Genomic DNA, 22307 nt, shown 5'->3' on the forward strand with positions numbered 1-22307 from the left:
AGGAGTTGGAGATCTCGTCTCCGCTCCGCGAGCCCTACCTCCCCAAGGAGGTAGACATGCGCGCCAACCCGCATATCCTCGCCGCCTACAAGCTCGCCCAAGACAAATTCCATGATAAACGAGGTCATCCCTCTCTTCCTCCCCCCCGTCTCCCATCCTTCTGCTCTTGCACTTTCTAAGAGAAAGAGATCCTTCTCATCTTGCTGCAGATCGCGAGGAGAAGCCGTCTGCTCTATCACCAGGAGCATTATGACCTTGCTTTCCTTAAGATTGCAATGGATCGGAGTGTTCAAGTAGCCTCTTTCGCTGACACGTTCAACAGTGGTCAGCAGGCTTTGCAGCTCGGAAGAGATGGAAATTTGATTTTAAGGATAACTCTTGGCAAGGTGACGCAAGGTGACTTCGTGTATTTTTGTCGAGATAAAAAATACGAGGTACAAAAATATTTTATCTTGACTGCTATGCGAGATTTCGCTCTTGTTTTTTCTTTCACTATTTATTGTGAGGCAAATGCTCCAACAACTCCATATTACTCAAAAAAGCATATGTGCAGGAGGCGGAGACACGGAGGAGAGAGAGTGCGCGGAATGGACCGGGATATACTTTATATGCATCATTTCCCACTGAGTTACATGTAAGCTTGGCCTTCTATTTTCTAATTCGTTCACACTATTTTGTTTTTGTTTATTATATAAGGACATTTATATACATATCCTTTAGTCCGACGATGGTGGAGCGCCGGTCATTGACTTTGATGGAAAGGTTGTGGGGATGATCAATGATTGTAAACATGGGTTCTTTGTTCCTTTTTTCATTTTGAATAGGTGCATGGAACTCTGGAGGAATTTCGGGTATGCATTCTTCCTCGGTTTTATGACAATGCTGGCTAATGCATTCTTTCTCCTTTTTTTGTTCTTGTTGTATGTAGTTGGACTACATGTATGACCTCATCAATAGAGAGAAAGCCTACATTTTGATTGGTCAAAATTTGATTGTTATCATGCTCTGTGTTTATAATATTTGATACATTTATGTACTCCCTCCGATCTAAATTAATTGACTCACACTTAGTACAACTTTGTACTATAGTTGTACTAAGTGTCCAGCATTTAATTTGGATCGGTGGAAGTATTTGTTTTACAACATCATGTGTGAGTGACACTATAGACCAGGGTGGAACTTCAAAGGGGGCATGGTGGATAGGAGCATATTGTAAGATTTTTCACGACATTACCATTATAGGGGAGAATTTGTTGATCGTTGAGATGATTATGAGTGTTTTACTACTTTTTATATCGATGGTGTGTAAATGATGTTTAATTGAAGGAATCATATTTCTATAGCTAAAACTGATTGTAGGTGCATCCCTCGGCCCCATCTTGGATTGAAGTTTAAGGCCCTCAAGTTTCTAAATCCCTCTTATGTTGAGTACATATTGCGCAAGCTAGACATTGATGACGGTCTTCTAGTTGAAGAGGTATACAATTGGTCGCTTTGCTTTTTTTTTATCTTGCTACGTATATATGACAGCACCTATAGGTAAGGTGGATGAAAATTATTTGTCACTTCAGTAGATTTGCTCCCCCCCCCCCCTCTTTCCAGTTGCCTTAGGAATAGTACTGCGATTATGTTTTACCGTGATCTTCTCATGCATGTTATCGAATAATTAATTATTTTCAGTTAAACCTTAGGTGTCAATGGGATCTCAAGCTGAGAAAGTTGGTATCCAAGTAGGTGATATTATTGGAAGCATTGATGGAGAAAGCATTTCAACCAGAATTGAGGTGCGCACTGCGCTTTTATTAGGTTTTAAACAAAAACAAAAATAATTAGTGGACTTTCTATTACTCCGGACCAGAGGGAGTACTTTTGTTTTTGTCCTTGTAATTTCTTACTTTTTTGCTGCTCTTGTCAGTTGGAGAAAAAATTGTTGAGTATATCAATGGGCAGTTTTCATGGGGGAAATGACATTACTACCAAAGTGGAAATTTCTGTAAGTTTGAAATTGTGTTCTGATCAACCTGTGTCGCCCATTTCTTCATATAAAATAATGCTTTGCAAAATATTAGCATTGACAAATAGTCGCATGAACTCTATAGGTCCGAGTATTTCACACGAACAACCGTCTTTGGAGGGAAAAACATTTAAATGTAAATATATCGGATCACCGAGAAGTCGTTGAACGAGGTACACATCTCTCCTTTTACAACCTAGTGCCATCTATATTTTCTTTGGATTGTCAGCTATGAATCTCAAGTTATGTGCACCCATTTTTTCGTATATTTGCTTTTATATACTGTGCAATCATATCTCAACCCTTCAGATGTTTTAAATGTCGCAATTTAAAAGTAGTATATAAATCATGATTTTGGAGTTTTTTTGAATGTACTTCATTCATTGTTATGCCAAATAAGCATCCATATTTGACTTTTGTTTTGCAAATGACATTGTTTTGGGACAAGAAAATGCATGCACTTGTTGGTATGTTTATGCCTTGTGATTCTTAGCACTAGCCTAGAGGTGCCTTACATTGTGTAAGAATGTAAATTGAACTATACTTGCAAGCCTACTTTTGGCAATCTCTACATGGACGCACAACTTTCTTGTTAACAATGCTATTTTCCCGTTTGCAGCTTTTTATCTCATCACTAATGGAGAAGGGGTTTCTCCCCCTGTATAACATGTCCAAGTTTAATTAGAATCGGATTCGAACAAGTCGCTTTGTTGTGCTTGCACTACTACATATGAGGGTTCATGTCTTCAAAGTATTCTTTTTGTACAATGGAGGGACAACATCTAGAATAATAAGACAAGATTGTTTAGCCAAGTCCTATATTTCAAGGTCTTACATATGCCTATATATTTAGGGGAGCTAAGACCAAGAGTTTCGACGCTAAGAGGGGGGCATTTTTAATAACTTTAAGGAAGACCCGCCACATGTAATATTATTGTTGTTGTATGGATGCCCACGGGGATATTTTAGGTGCCATTTTAAGAGTATCAAGAAATGTGCTATTTTCACATTGTTCTGAGAACATGTGTCTTTCAAGTTAAACGAGCAAAGCAGTTCCACAAAACGGAGAGGGCGTGGACCAAGATCACCACACAAACACAAAGAGGGCATGTATTTGGACTAAACTTCCGCTTCTTCCTACTGCAACCACTTCTGCCTATTTTCTCTCTACTGTTGCCCATTCTGCATAAACGGTTGTTGGGTAGATGTTAAACAATAGTACTGCTTCTTGCGGTACTTCTGCCCTGGCACCACTCTAACATTGTTTTTCCCCTGTTCCTCAGACCAGTTGCGGTAGTACCACGCTGATGGACGGTAATACTACTCTGGCATGGGCGACAACATAATCTCCTTGTCGATGCACCACCTCCTTTGACATAGGCATCGCGTCGGTCCTATATGACTCTACTGTTATCAACATGACCGTTTTTTATTTATCTTTTCTCGGATTGTTGGTGTTTTGCTATGTATGTTGGTTATTATGCATAGGCCTAGGGTTACTCATCATGTTTTGTATTCGCTTGATGCTACATTTTAAATTAATAAATGTGTTCTTTTATAAAAAACACTTTATGTTAATAAAAACACTCTTTGTCGAAAAAACAAAGAAGAAGTCGGGTGATCCTACCATGCTAATACTGTGATGGCGATGAACAACAAGGTGGAAGGAAGTTAAAAAGACTTGACGGGATTGGCAACCTTGAGTGGTTCAACATGGGCGTCATGCGTCGGGTGATCCTATTGTGGCATCTTGAACATCGGAGGCAGAAGGATTTCGTCTACATTACTCGTGCACGTCATGATGATGTCACATATCTCTTCTTGCCCAGGGCAGATGAGGATTAGATTTGTGAATAACCGAAGCACGGAATTAGAAGGAAAGTGGCCGTAGGTTTATGTGCGTGAATAATGGCCGGGCAGTTTGAACCGGCGGAGACTTGTATAGGATCTCATATTAGGTGCGATCAATGAGATCAATTTAAAAAAGAAATACAAAGCATGTTCAAACATTTAAAAAAATACACACACATCAATGGTTGATGTATAATCTCAAAAAGATTCAGCTTCCAATTCGTCCAACACTAATAGAAACAAGAAAGAGAAAATTGAATGTGAATAATGTCTAAATGTACTATTCACCAAAGGCTTTGCCACACCTACGTAATTATTTTATGTAAAGCTACATGAAAACCGGCTTGGGGTGATTTGATTGGAAGGAAAAATAGTCCGGGCCCCACCCTGTGAAATTTAGGGGGGTGGGGGAGAGACGTAGATTTGAAATTTGAAGTAAGCTTATGTAGATGGGCACGTAAGTGTAGGTGTAGGATTGTTGATTCACCAAAGGTTGTCGCATTCTAATTTGTCTTTTTTGAATCTCTATCGAGTTTTGACCTGATTTTTCCGGAGTTGTAGACATGTCCCGCATGTATATTGGCAAATAATTTTAGAATTTTTTGAAATATCTAAATATTAAATTTTGTGGTTGATGTCACTGAATGTGAGATCCTATACCAGTCTCCCTAATCCCTAATAACAAAAGGACATCTAAAAGCAGTTAAACAAATCAGCAAATCTCACCCGGGCCTTCGCCTGACTACTTGATCCAACGGTCCGATAGGAAGCAAAATGATGCATAGTGATGCCAAAAAAAAACTGCTTAGCTTAGCTGTGTTCATCGCAAGCACAAAATTCTCGGCCCAGATCCGAAATAATGAATCCCCCATTATTACTCTTCTTATTAAGTACTAGGAGAATAATTCCCTGATATACACCTAACTGTTGCCTGTTGACCTAATCGAATCGAGAACCGTCTTGCGGCGGCCGACTAGTGCATAATGGAGGCGGAGACTGCTGGAATTTAGTCTATTTTAGGCAGTCCAATAACTATTTCAGAAATTCCTAATAAATCCTAGAGGCCCACTTAGCCCATTTGTGCAAGGCAAGGGATACTACTAAAGTTTAGTCCCACATTGCTAGTTTAGTAGGAGTTGGACCTCCTTATAAGGGAGGTTCTTTCCCCACTTGTACGAGCATGAGAACAAGAGGGATATCCACGCGCGCTCCTCCTCCGCCGCCCGCCTCGCCGCGGGAATGAGACGAGCCGATGTCTAATTCTATTGCGCCTATAAAAGGGAGGTCGCTCCTCTCAGAGAGACGCACCAGAACTTCTCCTTCCTCTCACAGCCTGAAAATGACGCGGTTCAGCCGTAGGATCTTCCTTTAGATGAGCAACACATGCCGCAAGCCATGCCACCGTCCCATCTTTGCGTTGCTTGGGACAGAAAATGCCAGACCTGCTGCGTGTATGCGGTCTCTGAGCAACAGCAGCCGGTCGTGGTGGAACCAAAGAGGCCGGCGAGGCATCAGGTGACAGTGCAACAGCGCCTGGCAGTGACGAGGCAGGGCCAGACGACGGAACGGGCGAGGAGGCAGGCGAGGCCAGCCCAGGGGAGGCGAGGGCGACACCTTCCGATGCCGGCCCAGGCGAAGCCAACCCGGGAAAAGCTGGTGCGGGCGAGGCCGGGGCTGTGGACCCCGGTCGTGCGGCAACCACCGCGGGTGGTGCAGCGGGAGGCATGCATGGCGCATGCATTGCACCAGGCATCACGTCAGGTGCAACCAACTCCTCCTGTTCATCCAATAATTCAAGACGAGCTCCACGACCCGTGCCTGCAGCATGATTAGGCAACAATGCAGGAGAGTATGCAATATCAACAAATTGAGCAGGCAGAGGAGAAGTGGAAGAAGAGGATGAGACCGGAGGTGCGGTAGTCATTGGGAAAGACGAGAACGGGAATACATTCTCATCAAACACAACATCACGCGAGATGTAGACACGATTAGACGGAATGTGGAGACACTTGTACCCTTTATGAAGGGAGCTATACCCAAGAAAAACACAAAGTTTTGACCGAAACTCAAGCTTGCGCTTATTATATGGACGAAGATGAGGCCAGCAAGCACAATCAAAAACTTTGAGAAAGGTATAATCCGGAGACTCATTAAGCAACAGTTCAAGCGGTGTTTTCATTCCAAGGAGTCGTGTAGGAAGCCTATTTATGAGAAAACAGGCAGTGGAAAACGCATCACTCCAAAACCTAAAAGGTATCGATGCATGGGCAAGTAAAGTGGGGCCAGTTTCAACAATGCGACGATGCTTACGTTCAGCCGTGCCATTCTGCTGATGTGTATGAGGACAAGACACACGATGTGAAATTTCAAGCTTATTAAAAAAGGAATTGAGGTTGTGATACTCACCCCCCCCCCCCAATCGGTTTGGACATGAATAATCTTATGCTTGAGAAGACGCTCAACATGAGCTTGAAATTGTAGAAACACATCAAACACATCAAATTTACGCTTGATAAGGTAAAGCCAAGTGAATCGACTATAAGCATCAATAGAACTGACATAATAATTATGACCACTCACAGAAGTTTGGGCATGCCCCCATACATCAGAAAAAATAAGCTCAAGTGGAGTTTTAACGACACGACTCGAATCCAAAAATGAAAGCTGATGACTCTTGCCTTGCTGACAGGCATCACAGGCTGTGGCAGCATCTTTATTGGACACAATGGGAAGACTATGACTATGCAGAATACTACGAACTATGGGAGTAGCAGGATGACCAAGCCGTGCATGCCAATGAGTGGGCGAAACACAGACACCGCTGAACGCTCGAGGAGCAGATGGAAGATCAAGTGCATAAAGTCCATCACGCACGCGACCTCTAAGCAGAACGTCCCTCGTGGCCCGATCCTTGATAAAAAATAAAAAGGATGAAACTCAGTGAAAACATTGTTGTCACGAGTAAGTTGAGGAACAGACAATAAGCTACAAGTAGCAAAAGGAACTCTAAGAACATTACGTAGATGAAGAGATTTTTGTGTGCGAGTTAAGAAAGAGGCCTGACCAACATGTGATATGTGCATACCTGCTCCATTGGTGGTGTGAATCTGATCATGTCCACGGTATGGTTCTTGCATGGAGAGTTTGCCCATCTCGCCTGTCAGGTGATTCATAGCGCCCGTGTCCATGTACCAAGTTGGGTCCATGGGATAGGATGGAGTGTGGCCTGCTTGGCGAGCAGGCTCATGAGTGGCCAAGGCAGCCTGCTTCTCGTTGCCTTTGCCATTGTTGCTGATGCCGAGGAAGTCCTGCTTGAAGCGGCGATGACAGCGGGAAGCGAGGTGACCTGGAAGATTGCACAGCTGACAGGGAAGCTGAACGCCACATGAGGGGCAGCAGGCACACGGACGACCACCCCCGGTCGTAGGCAGGGCGGCGGCGGCGGGCGGCCGCTGAGTCTGTGGAGTCGATGGCACTGACTTGCCGCTGGTAGGTGTTTTGAAGGGTTTTCCTTTACCACGCGTGGCAGCATTAGCAGCAATAAAACTCGGGTTGGACCAGCGGGACTTGATGCGCTGTTTCGTGGCGAGGAGGCGGGCGTAGAGCTCACGAGGTTCAAGCGGAGTGTCACTACCATTGATATTTTCAGCAAGGTTATCATAGTCGTCATCCAGTCCGTTCATGACGAAGGTGGTGAAGCTGAGGTCAAGGAGCTTGGTCTCCCCCAGCTCCGTACGAATAGTGTGAGCGCGTGCATGCTGCTAAGATGCGAAGCTCGTGTGAAGAGCAGACCACGCCTCCTGAGACGTGGCAGCGAAGAGGACCAAGGAGGACACACCCTCGGTGAGCGACGACTGGATCGCAGAGAGGATGGCCTGATCCTGAGCAACCCATGCATGATACGCCGGATGATGCGGTGGAGGACACGACAGGGAACCATCGACGTAGCCCTCCAGGTAGCGACTGCGGAGAAGCGGCAGCACCTGTGCATGCCATGACAGATAATTATCTGTCGTAAGCTTCACCGGGATGAGATGCGCGAAGTAGAACGGTGCAACGGCCGGGGCATGATCAGCAACGGGAGGCGACGTGTAGTAGCCCATGTGGGACGATCCAGCAGATGCACCAGGACCCAGCGTCGAGGACGGTGCAGCCGGCGCAGGAGCTCCAGGGTAGGACGTGGCCATCGGAGGCGGATAGTATCCGCCATAGGGAAGCGGCGGTGGCGGGGCACCGTAGGGCACAGCCGGTGCCCGTCCCGACCCGGTGTTCGCGGCGCCGTAGTGCTGTGAAGTTGGGGCGGTGTAGAACGTCGTAGGGACGGCGCCATGCGACATAGCCACGGTGGCCGGATAAGGCGATCCGTACGGGGCGGGGACGTTGGGCGCGGCAGCCACAGGAGGAGCCCCGTAGGGCCCTGCGTTTGGCGGAGGAGGTGCCCCGTAGGGCGCCGATCCCATCCAAGGAGCCGCTGGGTCAGGGTACGCAGCGCCCCAAGCCGGCGGAGGTGCGATCAGGGACGATGGCGGCTGCTGATCGGACGCGGCCCCTGCCATCGAGGCCTGGCCAGAGTAGACCGAGGCCAGAGGGCGTGACGATAGGAACGGCGACGCAGGCGCCATGGCAGTGACCGGCGCGACGGCGGCGGCGGCGGAGGTCGATGCGGTCGGCGGCGGCGGCAGCAGAAGACATAGGACCGGTTAGGGTTGATACCATATTAAACATAGGGTTTTGGGAAATTGCACGACACCCGTAACGGGGTGTAGCTATCTCATATATATAAGGAATACACAAGGTGTACGGTACAATATACAAAATTTATACAGAGGCTACGTATAAATACAGTCTAACAGTCGGTACGTGCACGCCCAGCGGACCATAATGCTCCTACATGTATGCATGCTCACACAAGAACTTGCAGGCCGCCAGCCGCTCGCTTGGTCTGCCGGTCTCTGGATCGATTGGGACGAGGGGAGCGGAACCGGCATTGTTTTGACATCCGCGCATCTCATCCGTGCCAAGGAGCCGCTGCCCAAGACTACCGGATGCTCAAAGACCGGCACCTGTATCATCCCGGTGCTCAAGTGAGTAGCACCGATCATGCAACCGCAAAACTAACACTTTGCTTAATTTGTCGGTGCCCGCCTTACTTTATGGTGTGCTTTGTTTTAGGTTACTGTTCACTTGCTCGACGACACCACTACAGAAGGCCGCCTGCTCTATCATCAGGAGCATTACGGCGTAGCTTTCTTTAAGGTTGCAGTGGATGGACGTGTTCAACTAACCTCTTTTGCGGACACAGTCAACACTGGTCAGAAGGTTTTGCGGCTCGGAAGAGAAGAAAATTTAAATCTCAGGATAACCCATGGCAAGGTTAAACTAGACGAGGAGCAACTAGGAGAGGGACACCACCACAACATGTACTTTTATCCCGATGAAAAATATGAGGTATGTATAAAATATAATTTATCGTGGACCCTACTCTCCTTCTCTTTTTTTACTACTCCCTCCGTTTTATAATATAGTGCATATGATTTTTTTGAGAAGTCAAATTAAACAAACTTTGTCCAAATTTACAGAGAGAACTATATATATATACAATTCCAAACATATATAACATGAAAATATAACTGATGATGTATCCAGTGATATGCATTTGGTATTTCAAATGTATATATTTTTGTCTATAAACATGGTCAAATTTTGTACTGTTTGACTTATGAAAATATATATTATACACACTATATTATGGAACAGGGGGGGGGAGTATTTATTAATATGAAGCATATGTACAGGAGGAGGAAACTGAAGAGAGACAGAGAATGTGGAGGGGAAAGGGTGTGTACATACCTAGGGTAAGCCTGAGATTCTACTCTATATGCACAATTTCCTAAGGTTGAGTTATATGTAATTTTGACCTTCTATATGTTGTTATTCGTTCAGACCATTTTGTCTATTATAACAAAAAATTATATACATATGTTTTAGTGTGATGATGATGGAGAGCCGGTCATTGACTTTGATGGAAAGGTTGTGGGGATGATCAACTGTTCTGAAAGTGGGTCCTTTGTTCCTTCTTCCATTTTGAACAACTGCATGTATTTGTGGAGGAATTTCGGGTACACATTCTCCTTCGGTTTTATAGCAATGCTTGCTGATGCATTCTTTGTCCTTTTTGCTATTTGTTGTTTGTAGTTGGACTATAGGTCTGACCTAATCTATAGAGATAAAATCTATGTTTTGATTGTTCAGAATGTGATTGTTGTCATGCTTTATGTTTGTAATGTTAAATAAATTTATGTGATTGTTTTACAAAATAGTTTGTAAGTGACACTATACAACGGGTGGAACTTTGAAGTGCTAGGTGCATATAGGAGCAGCAGGGGAACAACATTGTAACATTGTAAGATTATTCACGACATTACCATTATGGGGGGGGGGGGGGCGTTATTAATTATTGGGACGGTCCCGAGTGAATTAATTAGTACATGGCGCATAAATAAAGTTTCATTGAATGTTTTGTTTTTGTTAGGCTGGTCGTAATGGTAGTATCATAGCTAGTATCATGCATGCCAACTAAGCAATTTTGATGAGGTGTCATAGCATTAAATAAAGAAAGAAATGATGGAGTATTATATCATGATACCGTATCATAATAAATGCTATGCTACTTTGTGTCATGCATGGCAATAAATATAGTACTAGATGATACTAAGGGCATCTTCAATAGATTGTATGTTAGTCTTGTTGGTAAAATGTCCATGTCATCAACCAACAAGCTATCATACAACTACTTCAATGGATTGTATCTAAGGTATGCAATAGATGACGAGAAAATAAATGTGATTGCTCTCTATTTCACCTTGGAGCTTGTGCAAAGGTTGTTGGTTATTCTACATACAACTTTGCTCTCTCTCCACATTTATTACATGCCACATCATCACTTTGTCCTAGGTGGCAATTTATCAAAACCTATCTTACAGCTGTTGGAGATGCCCTAATATATGATAATATGCATTAGGAAGGTAGTATCATACACTAGTATCATATGCATGATACTACTATATGATACTCCCCATTACAACCAGCCTTAACTTAAATTACCTTTAATCAAAGCAATCATATTTCGATGTCTAGAACTAAATTTTGTGTTATGATTTTGTAGGTGCATCCCTCGGCCCACCTTGGATTGCAGTGTGAGGCCTTGAAGTGTTTAGATCCCATCCATGCTGAGTATATATGGCGCAAGCTAAACATTGATGATGGTCTTGTTGTTAAAGAGGTATTCAATTGTTTATTTTTCTTATTTTTTGACTTGCAGTTATATTTAGGAGCACCTATAGGTTAGGACAGCCCTCACCGGCGACGTTGCAGCTGGCCTTGATGTCCTTATCTCGAGCTCAGCTGCTATCTAATCCTAGCGGTGGTCAAAAAGGAAAAGCCCCCACCTGAACCAACGAACACTTGTGTCCTCCCCTGCAGGTGCGATACTGTGTCGTCTCAGTTGGAGGGGAGGGCCTGCCAAGCCCTCACTGTGAATGTCGCGACCGGCCAAGGTGTCCTTGGCTATGTCTCCTCTCTCGGGAAAATCTGCAGAATCATTTTGTTTAGTTCCCTTAGGATAATAACTTCAATTATGTTTTTTTAATTCCCTTCGCATGCATCTTATCAACTGATTAAATATTGCCAATGAAATCTTAGGTGTCAATAGGATCTCATGCTGAGAAAGTTGGAATCCGAGTTGGTGATATTATTGAATGCATTGATGGAGAACGTATTTCCACCACAATTGAGGTACATTACGATTTTATTACCTTTTAAATAAAACTAAAAAATATATTAGACTTTCCGTTATCTTTGGTTTTTGTTCTTATAACCTCTTGCTTTTGTGCTGCTACTTTCAGTTGGAAAACAAGTTGTTGAGCATATGCATGGGCACTTTTGATAGAGGAAATGACATTAATGCTAAAGTGGATGTTTCTGTAAGTCGATACAAACATGCTTTGCTCGCCTGTCTTCCATTCTTCAAACAAATATGCTTTGTAAAATACTAGCACTAATAAATAGTTGCATTGATTCCATAGGTCTGAGTATTTCACACGGCCAACCATGTCTGGAGAACAAAACAGTTAACTGTAAATTTATCCGATCACCGAGAAGTTGTTGAAGGTGGTATAACTCTATTTTTTTCAACCTAGTCACATCTAACTTTGATGTGGAATGTTATTTATGAATCTCAAGTTATTTGCACCCATTTTCTGTAGATTCGCCTATATCCATTGTGCAATATATGTTACATCCACCCAATGATTTGGATATCGCAATATAAAAAGAACGTATACACGTTATGATTTTTGAGTTGTCGAATGCACAACACTCATCATTTTTAGGTCAACGGGTTCTATTTTATGCCATGTCATCAATGTTTGATTTTCCTGTTAGCACCTGGCATTTCTTTGGAACGAGGTAATGCATGCTATTGTTGGCATGGTCTTGCCTTAAAATTCTTAGCACAAAGGTGTCTTCCATTATGTAAGAAATGTACTATTGAACTATTAAATGCATGTATACTTTCGGAATCTTACACAACTTTCTTTTTTCAACAGTGCTATTTTTTCCCTTTGTAGCTTATTTCCTATGACTAATGAAGAAGGGTGTTCTACTCTTGTGTCACCTGACCAAGTTAACTCGGACTATGACTTGGACTTGCGCTGGTTCATGTGATGATTTAGCTCTTCCAAGTCTTTTTTCTACAATGGAAAGGGATAAAGAAGACAAGATTGTTTAGCCATGTTCTATATTTCAAGGTCTTACAAATGCCTAGATATTTAGGCGGCATTGAGACAAGGAGTTTCAGTGCTAATTAAGAGGATGCTCTTAATCTTAGGTGGTTTAGGGCGGCAGACCCGCCACAAGGTCGTTTGTACGGGTGTTCACAGGCACCTATAGAGCATGTCTTTATTCTTTCATTAACTAATTAAAGAGGTTATTGTAGGTGTCATTTGAAAAGGAATATCACCAAATGTGTGTTTGTAACTAAGTATGCGTGTACCCCTAAAAGGACATGGCTAGTGGGCGCCCGAGCGCTCGTTGGTGGGAACTAGTGCTCATGCAAATATGGAAAGAGTAGCTGACGCGCACGACACAATTCATTAAAAAAGAAATCATGACCTCGTGTGCATTTATTTGGGGATCCAAAAAGTTTAAAAAACCGTAACCTCTCGCGACGAGTTCTTCAAAACTAGATCTCATATAGATAGGTTTCGTCGAACATTTTTTCAAGGCAACTTTGGGTACGATGGAGGCAACTTTAGTGCTATATGAAAGCAACTTCATTTTTTTTCCAGTAGGACCGCCTATTAGGTTTGTTTGTGTAAAAAATGAGAAAACCACACAAAACATGAAGCACCTTTAGTGGTACATATGGAAAAGTCAAAGTTCACCATTGATGGGGCTATTGGAGACAAAACAAGGACAACAAATTTAAGATCGTTATGCACTTAAGTATCACACAATTTTTTTAGCAATTTTTTGGTGTTTTTGTGCAACTCCAGTGCATTCAACAAGTAACTCATGTGTGTTTCCTATTATTTGGTTTTGTGTAAAATGAGAAAATCAAGAAAATCTATGCAAGTCCAACTCATCTTATGTGTGTATGCAACTATACACATATGCATATAGCAATTGTTCTAGCAAACTCTAAGCAATTGCCTCATAGCAGAAATCCACGCAATTGTTCTAGCAAGATCCAAAGCAACTATTCCTAGCAAAAAATCCAAGCAATTATCCTAGCAAATCCAAGCAATTGTAATACGAAAACACAAATGTAAAACTGTTTATAGCAAAACCAAGCAAATGTATTACCAAACCACAATGCAAAAATTATTCTAGCATAACAGAGCAATTATCCTACAAAACCAAGCAACCATACTATCAAATCCAAGCAACCGCATTACTAAATAACAACTCTGAAAAAAATGTCCTAGCAAAACCAAGCAACTGTCCCTAACATTCCTACTTAGATTGTCTACTTTAGGCAGAAGAAATGTATGACCAACTGGAATAGCCTTTGTCCACAACTATCTTACCCCCCCCCCCCAACACACACACACATCCAACTTATATATTCTAGCAAAAATCCAAAACAAGTCAATTACAAAGAAAACACAAAATGAAAATTGTTCTAGTCAAAAATCCAAGCAATTGTATAGCAAAACCAAGCAACTATATTATAAAAAACACAAATGCAAAAACTTGTTCAAAACGAATCCAAGCAACCGCCCCAAAAAATCGCGAGAACTTGACAATGATAATTAGTTTCCTAACAATACTGCCCAGTTTGCATGTCACCGCTAATTAGTTGGCTACAATAATAGGACAAGTTATTTGATGGTGTAGCTCATGCTGCATGTACTCTGAAACATAGTGTTAGCATACTCGATAGTGTGGTAGACAACTTATATGAAATTGCATACCATTGATGCCTAGTTGTCTACTATTGGTAATTAGTTGCCTACAGTTGCTGCTTAGTTGCCTATAAATACTATGAGATTGCGTACCATTGATGCCTAGTTGCTTGATATTGGTAATTAGTTGCCTACCATTATTGCTCAGTTGCCTAACTTTACAAATTAGTTGCCTACAATATTGTGAAGTTGCTTATCACTATTTGTCTAGGTTGTCTACAAACACTCTGAAGTTGCCTACTGGTGATGCGTAGTTGCCCCTCATTCTTATTCCAGTTGCCCACACTACATGAAAAAGTTGCCCATTAATGTTCCTAAGTTGTCTATATACGAAACTAAGTTGCTTACCATCCAAAAATTATTTTATGCAACTTAAGTATGATGTTAAGCTACTCCCCAGTCATGAAAGGCAACTCGGGATAATGTTAGCCTACCTCAAAAACCTAAGTTGCCTACAAGACTATCAACTTAGAGCAAAGCTAGTTATGGTAGGAAACTTGGATGTGAAGCTAGTTAACTTGGTAGTCATTGTAGTCAATTTAAAGGGATTTTAGAGAATTTGTAGTCATCCTACATAGACTAACAAGAAGTTGTTGTCCTATAGCACTAAAGGTGCTTCCCTTTCATCCAAAGTTGCTCGTAAAAAAAGTTAGTTGAAACATACTCATATGGGATCTAGTTTTGAAGAGCTCGCCGCATAGAACCTAGTGGTGAAAGCAGATCTTAACTTCCATGATCGGTTCAAAAGTTATAGCTTTTTGAAATTTTGAAAATGCAAATTAAATGCATGCACATGGGATCTTGCTGGGAAATCACGAGATGGGTGGACGCGCAGAGACACGGTGGACTAGATGCTTTTCCTGTGATTTGTTTTAATTCCACTATGTACTAGGGACCATGAGCTAGAGAGAGAGAAGGGCAGATGACAAGAGCGTGTGATCCCTTGTCGTGTAGCATGTGCGCTTGAAACCTCCCTTGTTATCCCTTAAGTATTTAGGTAAAAAGAAACTAAGTATTCGTGTGTGCCTACGTGTTTATGTGCTTGTCTTTTGCATATTATATAACTCTCTACTATTAACTTGGAGTTGGGGATTGTACGTTGGCACATCTAACCCCCCCCCTCCCCTCAATCGCATCCATCCCTCGATGCAAAAGAAAAAACATCGCATCCATCCCTTGTTATCCCTCATTCAGAAGGAAAAAAGGAATGTGAAAAATCCTCCACAGTCCATCTCAGTTTAAGACTTTTCCATCCTTTTACTCTGGTTTCGTTTCTCTATGGCTCTATGCTGCTCCTTCCTTGGAGACCTTCATCTTATGTGCATGCTGGTGGAATTGTGCCTCTATTTTCGTGGACCCCTTGGATCTGAGGATGACACATGATCACTGTCATGACAGACTAAAGAGCATCCAGGTCATCAATTTCTGCTCAGCCAAAAGTCTAGTCAAGTTAACGTGTCATATCCTCCGGTCCGCGACATCCCTCGAGCGTCTCGCATTAGACACCAGTTATGGCGTGCCTAGGTGCGATGTTAACAAATCTGGCAAGTGCCTGCTTGTGACGCCCCCAATTTGACCGTACACTAATCAGACACGCAAATGTGTATGATCAAGATCAAGGACTCACGGGAAGATATCACAGCACAACTCTAGACACAGATAAAATAATACAAGCTTTATATTACAAGCCAGGGGCCTCGAAGGCTCGAATACAAATGCTCGAGGACACAAGACTCGGCGGAAGCAATAATATCTTAGTACAGACATAAGTTAAACAAGTTGCCTTAAGAAGGCTAGCACAAAAGTAGCAATGATCGAAAAGGCAAGGCCTCCTGCCTAGGACCTCCTAACCACTCCTCGAAGTCGAAATCCATGTAGAATCATTCTCGGGATCCTCTGGCTTCTGGACTCCATCATATGATCGCAATAACTGGGAAAAGGGGAAAAAGAAGTAGAAAAGCAACCGTGAGTACTCATCCAAAGTACTCGCAAGCAAGGATCTACACTACATATGCATCGATATCAATGAAGTGGGTAGTATCTGTGGACTGAACTGCAGAATGCCAGAATAAGAGGGGGATAGCTAGTCCTATCAAAGACTACGCTTCTGTAGCCTTCATCTTGAAGCATATAGAAGAGAGTAGCAAGTGCAGCATCAAGTAACATCGCATAGCATAATCTTACCCCGGCGATCCTCTCCTTGTCACCCTGTGAGAGAACAATCATCGGGTTGTATCTGACACTTGAAAGGGTGTGTTGTATTAAGTATCCGGTTCTAGTTGTCATAAGGTCGAGGTACAACTCCGGGTTGTCCTTTTACCGAGGGACCTGGCTATTCGAATAGATAAACTTCCCTGCAGGGGTGCACCACATAACCCAACACGCTCGATCCCTCTGGCCGGACACACTTTCCTGGGTCATGCCCAGCCTCAGAAGATCAACACGTCGCAGCCCTACCTAGGCACAACAGAGAGGTTGGCACGCCGGTCTAAATCCTATGCGCGCAGGGATCTGGGCCCATCGCCCATGGCACACCTGCATGTTGTGAACGCGGCCGGTAAGCAGACCTAGCCTCCCTAATACAAGAGCAGGCGTTCCAGTCCAATCCGGCACGTGATATGTCTCCAACGTATCTATAATTTATGAAGTATTCATGCTATTATATTATCAACCTTGGATGTTTTATATGCATTTATATGCTACTTTATATGATTTTTGGGACTAACCTATTAACCTAGAGCCCAGTGCCAGTTTTTGTTTTTTCCTTGTTTTAGAGTATCGCGAAAAAGGAAAACCAAACGGAGTCCAATTGACTTGACACTTGACGGAGCTTATTTTTGGACCAGAAGAAGGCCATGGAGTAAAAGAGTTGGGCCAGAAGAGTCCCGGGCTGACCACGAGAGTGGGAGGCCCCCTGGGCGCGCCCCTACCTCGTGGACAGCCCGGAGACCCCCCCTGGCTTGTTCTCGACGCCAAAGCCTCTTATATATACAGAAACCTCCAGAAATTAACCTAGATCAGAAGTTCCGCCGCCGCAAGCCTCTGTAGCCCCGAGAAATCAATCTAGGCCCTCTCCAGAGGGGGCCATCATCACAGCAGGCTATGGAGGAGGGTCCCGGAGGGGCCAACATTGCCATGAAGGCCAAGGACCAGAGGGAGAACCTCTCCCCATCCAAGGGGGAGGCCAGGGAGGAGGAAGCACAAGGGGGAGAACCTCTCCTCCTTTCTCTCGGTGGCACCGAAGTGCCATCGGGAGGGGAATCATCTCCGCGGTGATCGTCTTCATCAACATCACCATCCTCATCTCTTTTACGTGGTCCAGTCTTCCGCACCCCGCTATTTTCCCTACTTGAACATGGTGCTTTATGCCACATATTATGATCCAATGATGTGTTGCCATCCTATGATGTTCTGAGTAGATATCCTTTGTCTTTAGGTTCATTGATGATCTAGATTGGTATGAGTTGTATATTTTACTTTGGTGTTGTCCTATGGTGCCCTCCGTGTCGCTTAAGCATGAGGGATTCCCGCTGTAGGGTGTTGCAATATGTCCATGGTTTGCTTATTGTCTGCATTGCGTGAGTGACTGAAACACAAACACGGATAAGCGGGACATGGCATATGGGAATAAAGAGGACTTGATACTTTAATGCTATGGTTGGGTTTTACCTTAATGATCTTTAGTAGTTGCGGATGCTTGCTAGAGTTCCAATCATAAGTGCATATGATCCAATAAGAGAAAGTATGTTAGCTTATGCCTCTCCCTCATATGAAATTGCAATAGTGATTACCGGTCTTGTTAACAATTTCCTAGGACAATTCCGCATACCGACCCATCATTATTCCACACTCGCTATTTATAAGATTTAGTAATATATTCTAACCTTATGATAACAGCACCTACTTTCATATTTTAGCTCTCCGATATTATGCAAAGTTATCCACTTCATACCCACAAAGTAGTTTCATTTCTCGTTGCTAGATGGAAGCAAACGTTCGGTGTACGTAGAGTCGTATCAGTGGCAGATAGGGCTTGAGAGAATATTGATCTTACCTTTAGCTCCTTGTGGGTTGGACACTCCATACTTATCACTTCCACCTTTGGAAATTGCTACGATGATTCCCTGCACTTGGGGACTATCAAGCTCTTTTTTGGTGCCGTTGCCGGGGAGCAATAGCGTGGGGTTGATATTCTCATGTGTGCTTGTTTGCTTTCTTCACTAAATAGATTTTGTTTTTCCTTTTTTGTTTCTGTTTAGTTGTGGGTGAAACATACAAAAAAATAAAATAATGAAAATACAAAAAAATTTACTTGCCTCTCATACCCAAAAAGTTTTTCAAAAAGAGAAGTGATTGGAAAGTTATGCATTGAAGAAGTGAGGGTCGACCTTGAGCACTTGTGTTCATGCTCACGAAACAATGTACAATTTTTCAAGGAAGTTTCTCTGTAAATAATTATCCCCTATATATATCTATTGTATTATAAAAATAATGTGCCAAGCTTTGGTTTTAGGATGATTAGATTGCTTGTTTACTATGTGCAGAACAAAAACAGAAATTTTGTCTGTAGCGCATGATTTTACATTTTTTACTGGAAAGTCAAATGGGCCTGAAACTTTTTGCACATTACTTATGTACAAATTTTTCAATTTTAAAATTTATTTAATAATTTTTGGAGTTACATAAGTTTACTAAACCTCCAGATTACTACAGACTGTCCTGTTTTAGATAGATTCTGTTTTTTCGTGTGTTGTTTGCTTATTTTGATGCATCTATGGGTAGTATCGGGGGGTATGAACCATGGTGAAGTTGGAATATAGTAGATATAGTTCTGATATGAAATTGGAATGAGTTTGAAACAGTACCTAAAGGTAGTGATTTGCTTTATTATACTAACGGATCTCACAAAGTTTTTGTTAAAGTTTTGTGTGGATGAAGTGTTCGAAGATCGAGGAGCTATCAATATGAGAAGAATAAAGAGAGGCAAGTGTTCAAGCTTGGGGATTCCCAAGGCACCCCAGGTAAATATTTCAGAGGATACTCAAGCATCTAATCTTGGGGATGCCCCGGTTGGCATGCCATCTTTCTTCTTCAACAAATATCGGTATACCTCGGTTTTTGTTTTGTTCACATGATTTGTGTCCTTTGTGTTTTTCTTTTTCTTTAAGAACCATGCTAGTATGAGATGTCCCTTCATAAATTTATAGAATACTTCATGTGCTTCACTTATATCTTTTAAGTATGATCTTATATAATTGCTCTTTGTGCCTCACTTAAATCTTTTGAGTATGGTTTTATAGAATGCTTCGTGTGCTTCACTTATATATTTTGAGCTTGGATATTGGTTAGTCTATATTAATTGTAGAATTATCCATGAACTTCACTTATATCTTTTGGAGTATGAATAATACTATAATCTAAAGTGGATCTGGAAGAGTGTCAACTTTAGTTAGTAATGATTCCACTATTCTGTATGAGAAGAATTTTGCTTATGTGGAGAGTAGCAAAATTTCTATGCTTGTAGATGATGAAAAGAATGCTTTGTGTGATGGTTATATTGTTGAATTCATTCATGATGCTACTTAAAATTATTATGAGGGAGGAACATATGCTTGAAGGAGTTACAATAATATCAGGTTTCCTCTCCATGTGCTTAAAGTTTTGAAGTTATCCTTGTTTTTCCTTCCTATGCTAGTTGATCCTTGTTCCTATAAATTGTGTGATCACAAAATCCTTAGGCATAGGAAGTGGGTTAGGTTTAAATGTGCTAGTCATATTCTTCATGATGCTCTCTTTATGTTTCAATTCTGATCTTTTATGTGAGCATCATTGAAATCATCGTGCCTAGCTAAAAGGCATTAAAGAAAAGCGCTTGTTGGGAGACAAACCAATATTTACCATTACAGTTTTTGTGTGTTCTCATGATTAAGCTACTGTATTAATCATGTATTATAGCTTTTGTCTCAATAAAGTGCCAAGTAAGACCTTTGGGAAGACTTGGGTGAAAGTTAATGTGATCTTGCTGTAAAAAACATAAACTTTGCGCTCACGAGATTAGCTGCCATTTTTTTACAGAAGAGTGCGATTGAGTTGATTATTTTTTCAGAAGATTAATAGACAAATTCCTCACGTCCACCAATTTATTTCTGAAATTTTGGAGTAGCAGAAGTATGGTTGGTGTTCAGATCATTATAGATTGTTCTGTTTCTGACAGATTCTGTTTTCATTGCATAATTTGCTTGTCTTCTAGTTTCTATCGCTTATATTTCTCGATATAAATTGTATAAATGATATGGTATAGTAGGAATTGTGTGAGAACAATTATGAGCCTTGTCTTTGACAGTACCAAAGTGAATGGTTTACTCTTTATCATACTAACCTATCTCACGAAGTTCCATTAAGTTTTGTGTGATTGAAGTGTTCAAGCTTTGGGTGAGATATCGATATGAGGAGAATAAGAAGTGGAAAGACCCTAAGCTTGGGGATGACCAAGGCACCCCAAGGTAATATTCAAGGAAGACTTAAGCGCCTAAGCTTGGGGATGCCCCGGAAGGCATCCCCTCTTTCGTCTTCAAAACTATCGGTATACCTTACTCGGAGCTATATTTTTATTCGTCACATGATATGTGTTTTGCTTGGAGCGTATTTTCAATTTTACTTGCTGTTTGAATAAAATCAGTGGATCTGAAATCTTGAATGAAAAATAATTCTCCCATGACTATTTAATTATTTGACTACTCAGTATTCTTCACTTATATATATTTGGAGTAGTTTGTCATTTACTCACGTGCTTCACATATATCCTATGAGTAAATGGTTGAATGAATTGAATATCATAAATATGAATTTATATACATTTCATATGCTTACAACATGGGGAGTAATGACTTCACACATAATAAGTATAGGTAGTAAACTTATTGGAAGTTATCAAACGTAGAATTGGTCACTTGAACAATTCATGAAAGAATATTGAAGGAAGAGAGATTTCACATATAAATATACTATCTTGGACAACTTTTGTAATTGTGAGCACTCATTAAAATATGACATGCTAAAAGGTTGATGTCGGGCAAGGAAGACAACGTAATGGGTTATGTTTTCTTATATCAGAAATAAAGTATATTGTCTTGGATCATCCAACATGTTGAGCTTGCTTTTCCCCCTCATGCTAGCCAAATTCTTTGTACCAAGTAGAGATACTACTTGTGCTTCCAAACATTCCTTAAACCAGATTTGCCATGAGAGTACCGGGTGTTGGTGTCAAAACCGGCGGATCTCGGGTAGGGGGTCCCGGACTGTGCGTCTAAGGTTGATGGTAACAGAAGACAGGGGACACGATGTTTACCCAGGTTCGGGCCCTCTCTATGGAGGTAATACCCTACTTCCTGCTTGATTGATCTTGATGAATATGAGTGTTACAAGAGTTGATCTACCACGAGATCATAATACCTAAACCCTAGAAGTCTAGCCTGTATGACTACAGTATTGAGTCTCCCCTATCTGGACTAAGCCCTCCGGTTTATATAGATACCGAGGGAATCTAGGGTTACATAGAGTCAGTTACATAATATGGAATCTTCGTAGTTGTTCGCCAATCTTGCCTTCCACGCCAAGGAGAGTCCCATCCGGACACGGGCACCGTCTTCGGTCTTCATATCTTCACATCCCATCAGTCCGGCCCATAGATAACAGGCCGGACACCCGAGGACCCCTTAGTCTAGGACTCCCTCAGTAGACCCCGAACCAGTCTTCAATAGCGAGGTGTTCGGCACATGGATTGTCTTCGGTATTGCAAGGCGGGATCCTCCCTTAAGTAGTGTATTCGTCCATAGATTCGATGTCTCTCCTCGGCTTCTGCGCGCTTAATGTCCTCGTTTTCCACGTGTCGAGCGAATGCGGACAGTCAGGGTATTATTTTCAAATAACACCCCAACCTTGTAAGGAACAGGATCTACTTAAAGAGATTGGATCTC

At 42.1% G+C, this 22307-nt stretch overlaps 1 protein-coding gene and 1 long non-coding RNA gene across 2 annotated transcripts; both read left to right on the top strand.

Moving 5' to 3' along the window:
• The first annotated feature begins 232 nt into the window (after positions 1 to 232).
• Positions 233 to 3096, top strand: LOC123106318 (uncharacterized). The gene is made up of 6 exons (XR_006451296.1): positions 233 to 434; positions 554 to 1477; positions 1692 to 1784; positions 1916 to 1993; positions 2100 to 2187; positions 2634 to 3096. It is a non-coding gene; the product is annotated as an uncharacterized lncRNA (long non-coding RNA).
• Positions 3097 to 10620: 7524 nt separating this feature from the next.
• Positions 10621 to 11955, top strand: LOC123101118 (uncharacterized). The gene is made up of 6 exons (XM_044522724.1): positions 10621 to 10679; positions 10887 to 10890; positions 11031 to 11147; positions 11567 to 11659; positions 11770 to 11847; positions 11950 to 11955. Exons 1-6 carry the CDS (start codon positions 10621 to 10623, stop codon positions 11953 to 11955), a joined length of 357 nt encoding a protein of 118 aa, XP_044378659.1.
• The last annotated feature ends 10352 nt before the right edge of the window (positions 11956 to 22307 follow it).

The sequence above is a fragment of the Triticum aestivum genome, chromosome 5A, assembly GCF_018294505.1.
Source record: "Triticum aestivum cultivar Chinese Spring chromosome 5A, IWGSC CS RefSeq v2.1, whole genome shotgun sequence".
Lineage (NCBI taxonomy): Eukaryota > Viridiplantae > Streptophyta > Magnoliopsida > Poales > Poaceae > Triticum > Triticum aestivum.

What these genes read in the sequence shown, in the direction of transcription:
- LOC123101118 (XM_044522724.1), top strand. Translation starts at nt 10,621, where the DNA reads ATGTCCATGTCATCAACCAACAAGCTATCATACAACTACTTCAATGGA. An exon ending in ATGGTCTTGTTGTTAAAGAG is followed by an intron (nt 11,148 to 11,566) that starts GTATTCAATTGT and finishes ATGAAATCTTAG; the next exon opens with GTGTCAATAGGATCTCATGC. An exon ending in GTATTTCCACCACAATTGAG is followed by an intron (nt 11,660 to 11,769) that starts GTACATTACGAT and finishes TGCTACTTTCAG; the next exon opens with TTGGAAAACAAGTTGTTGAG.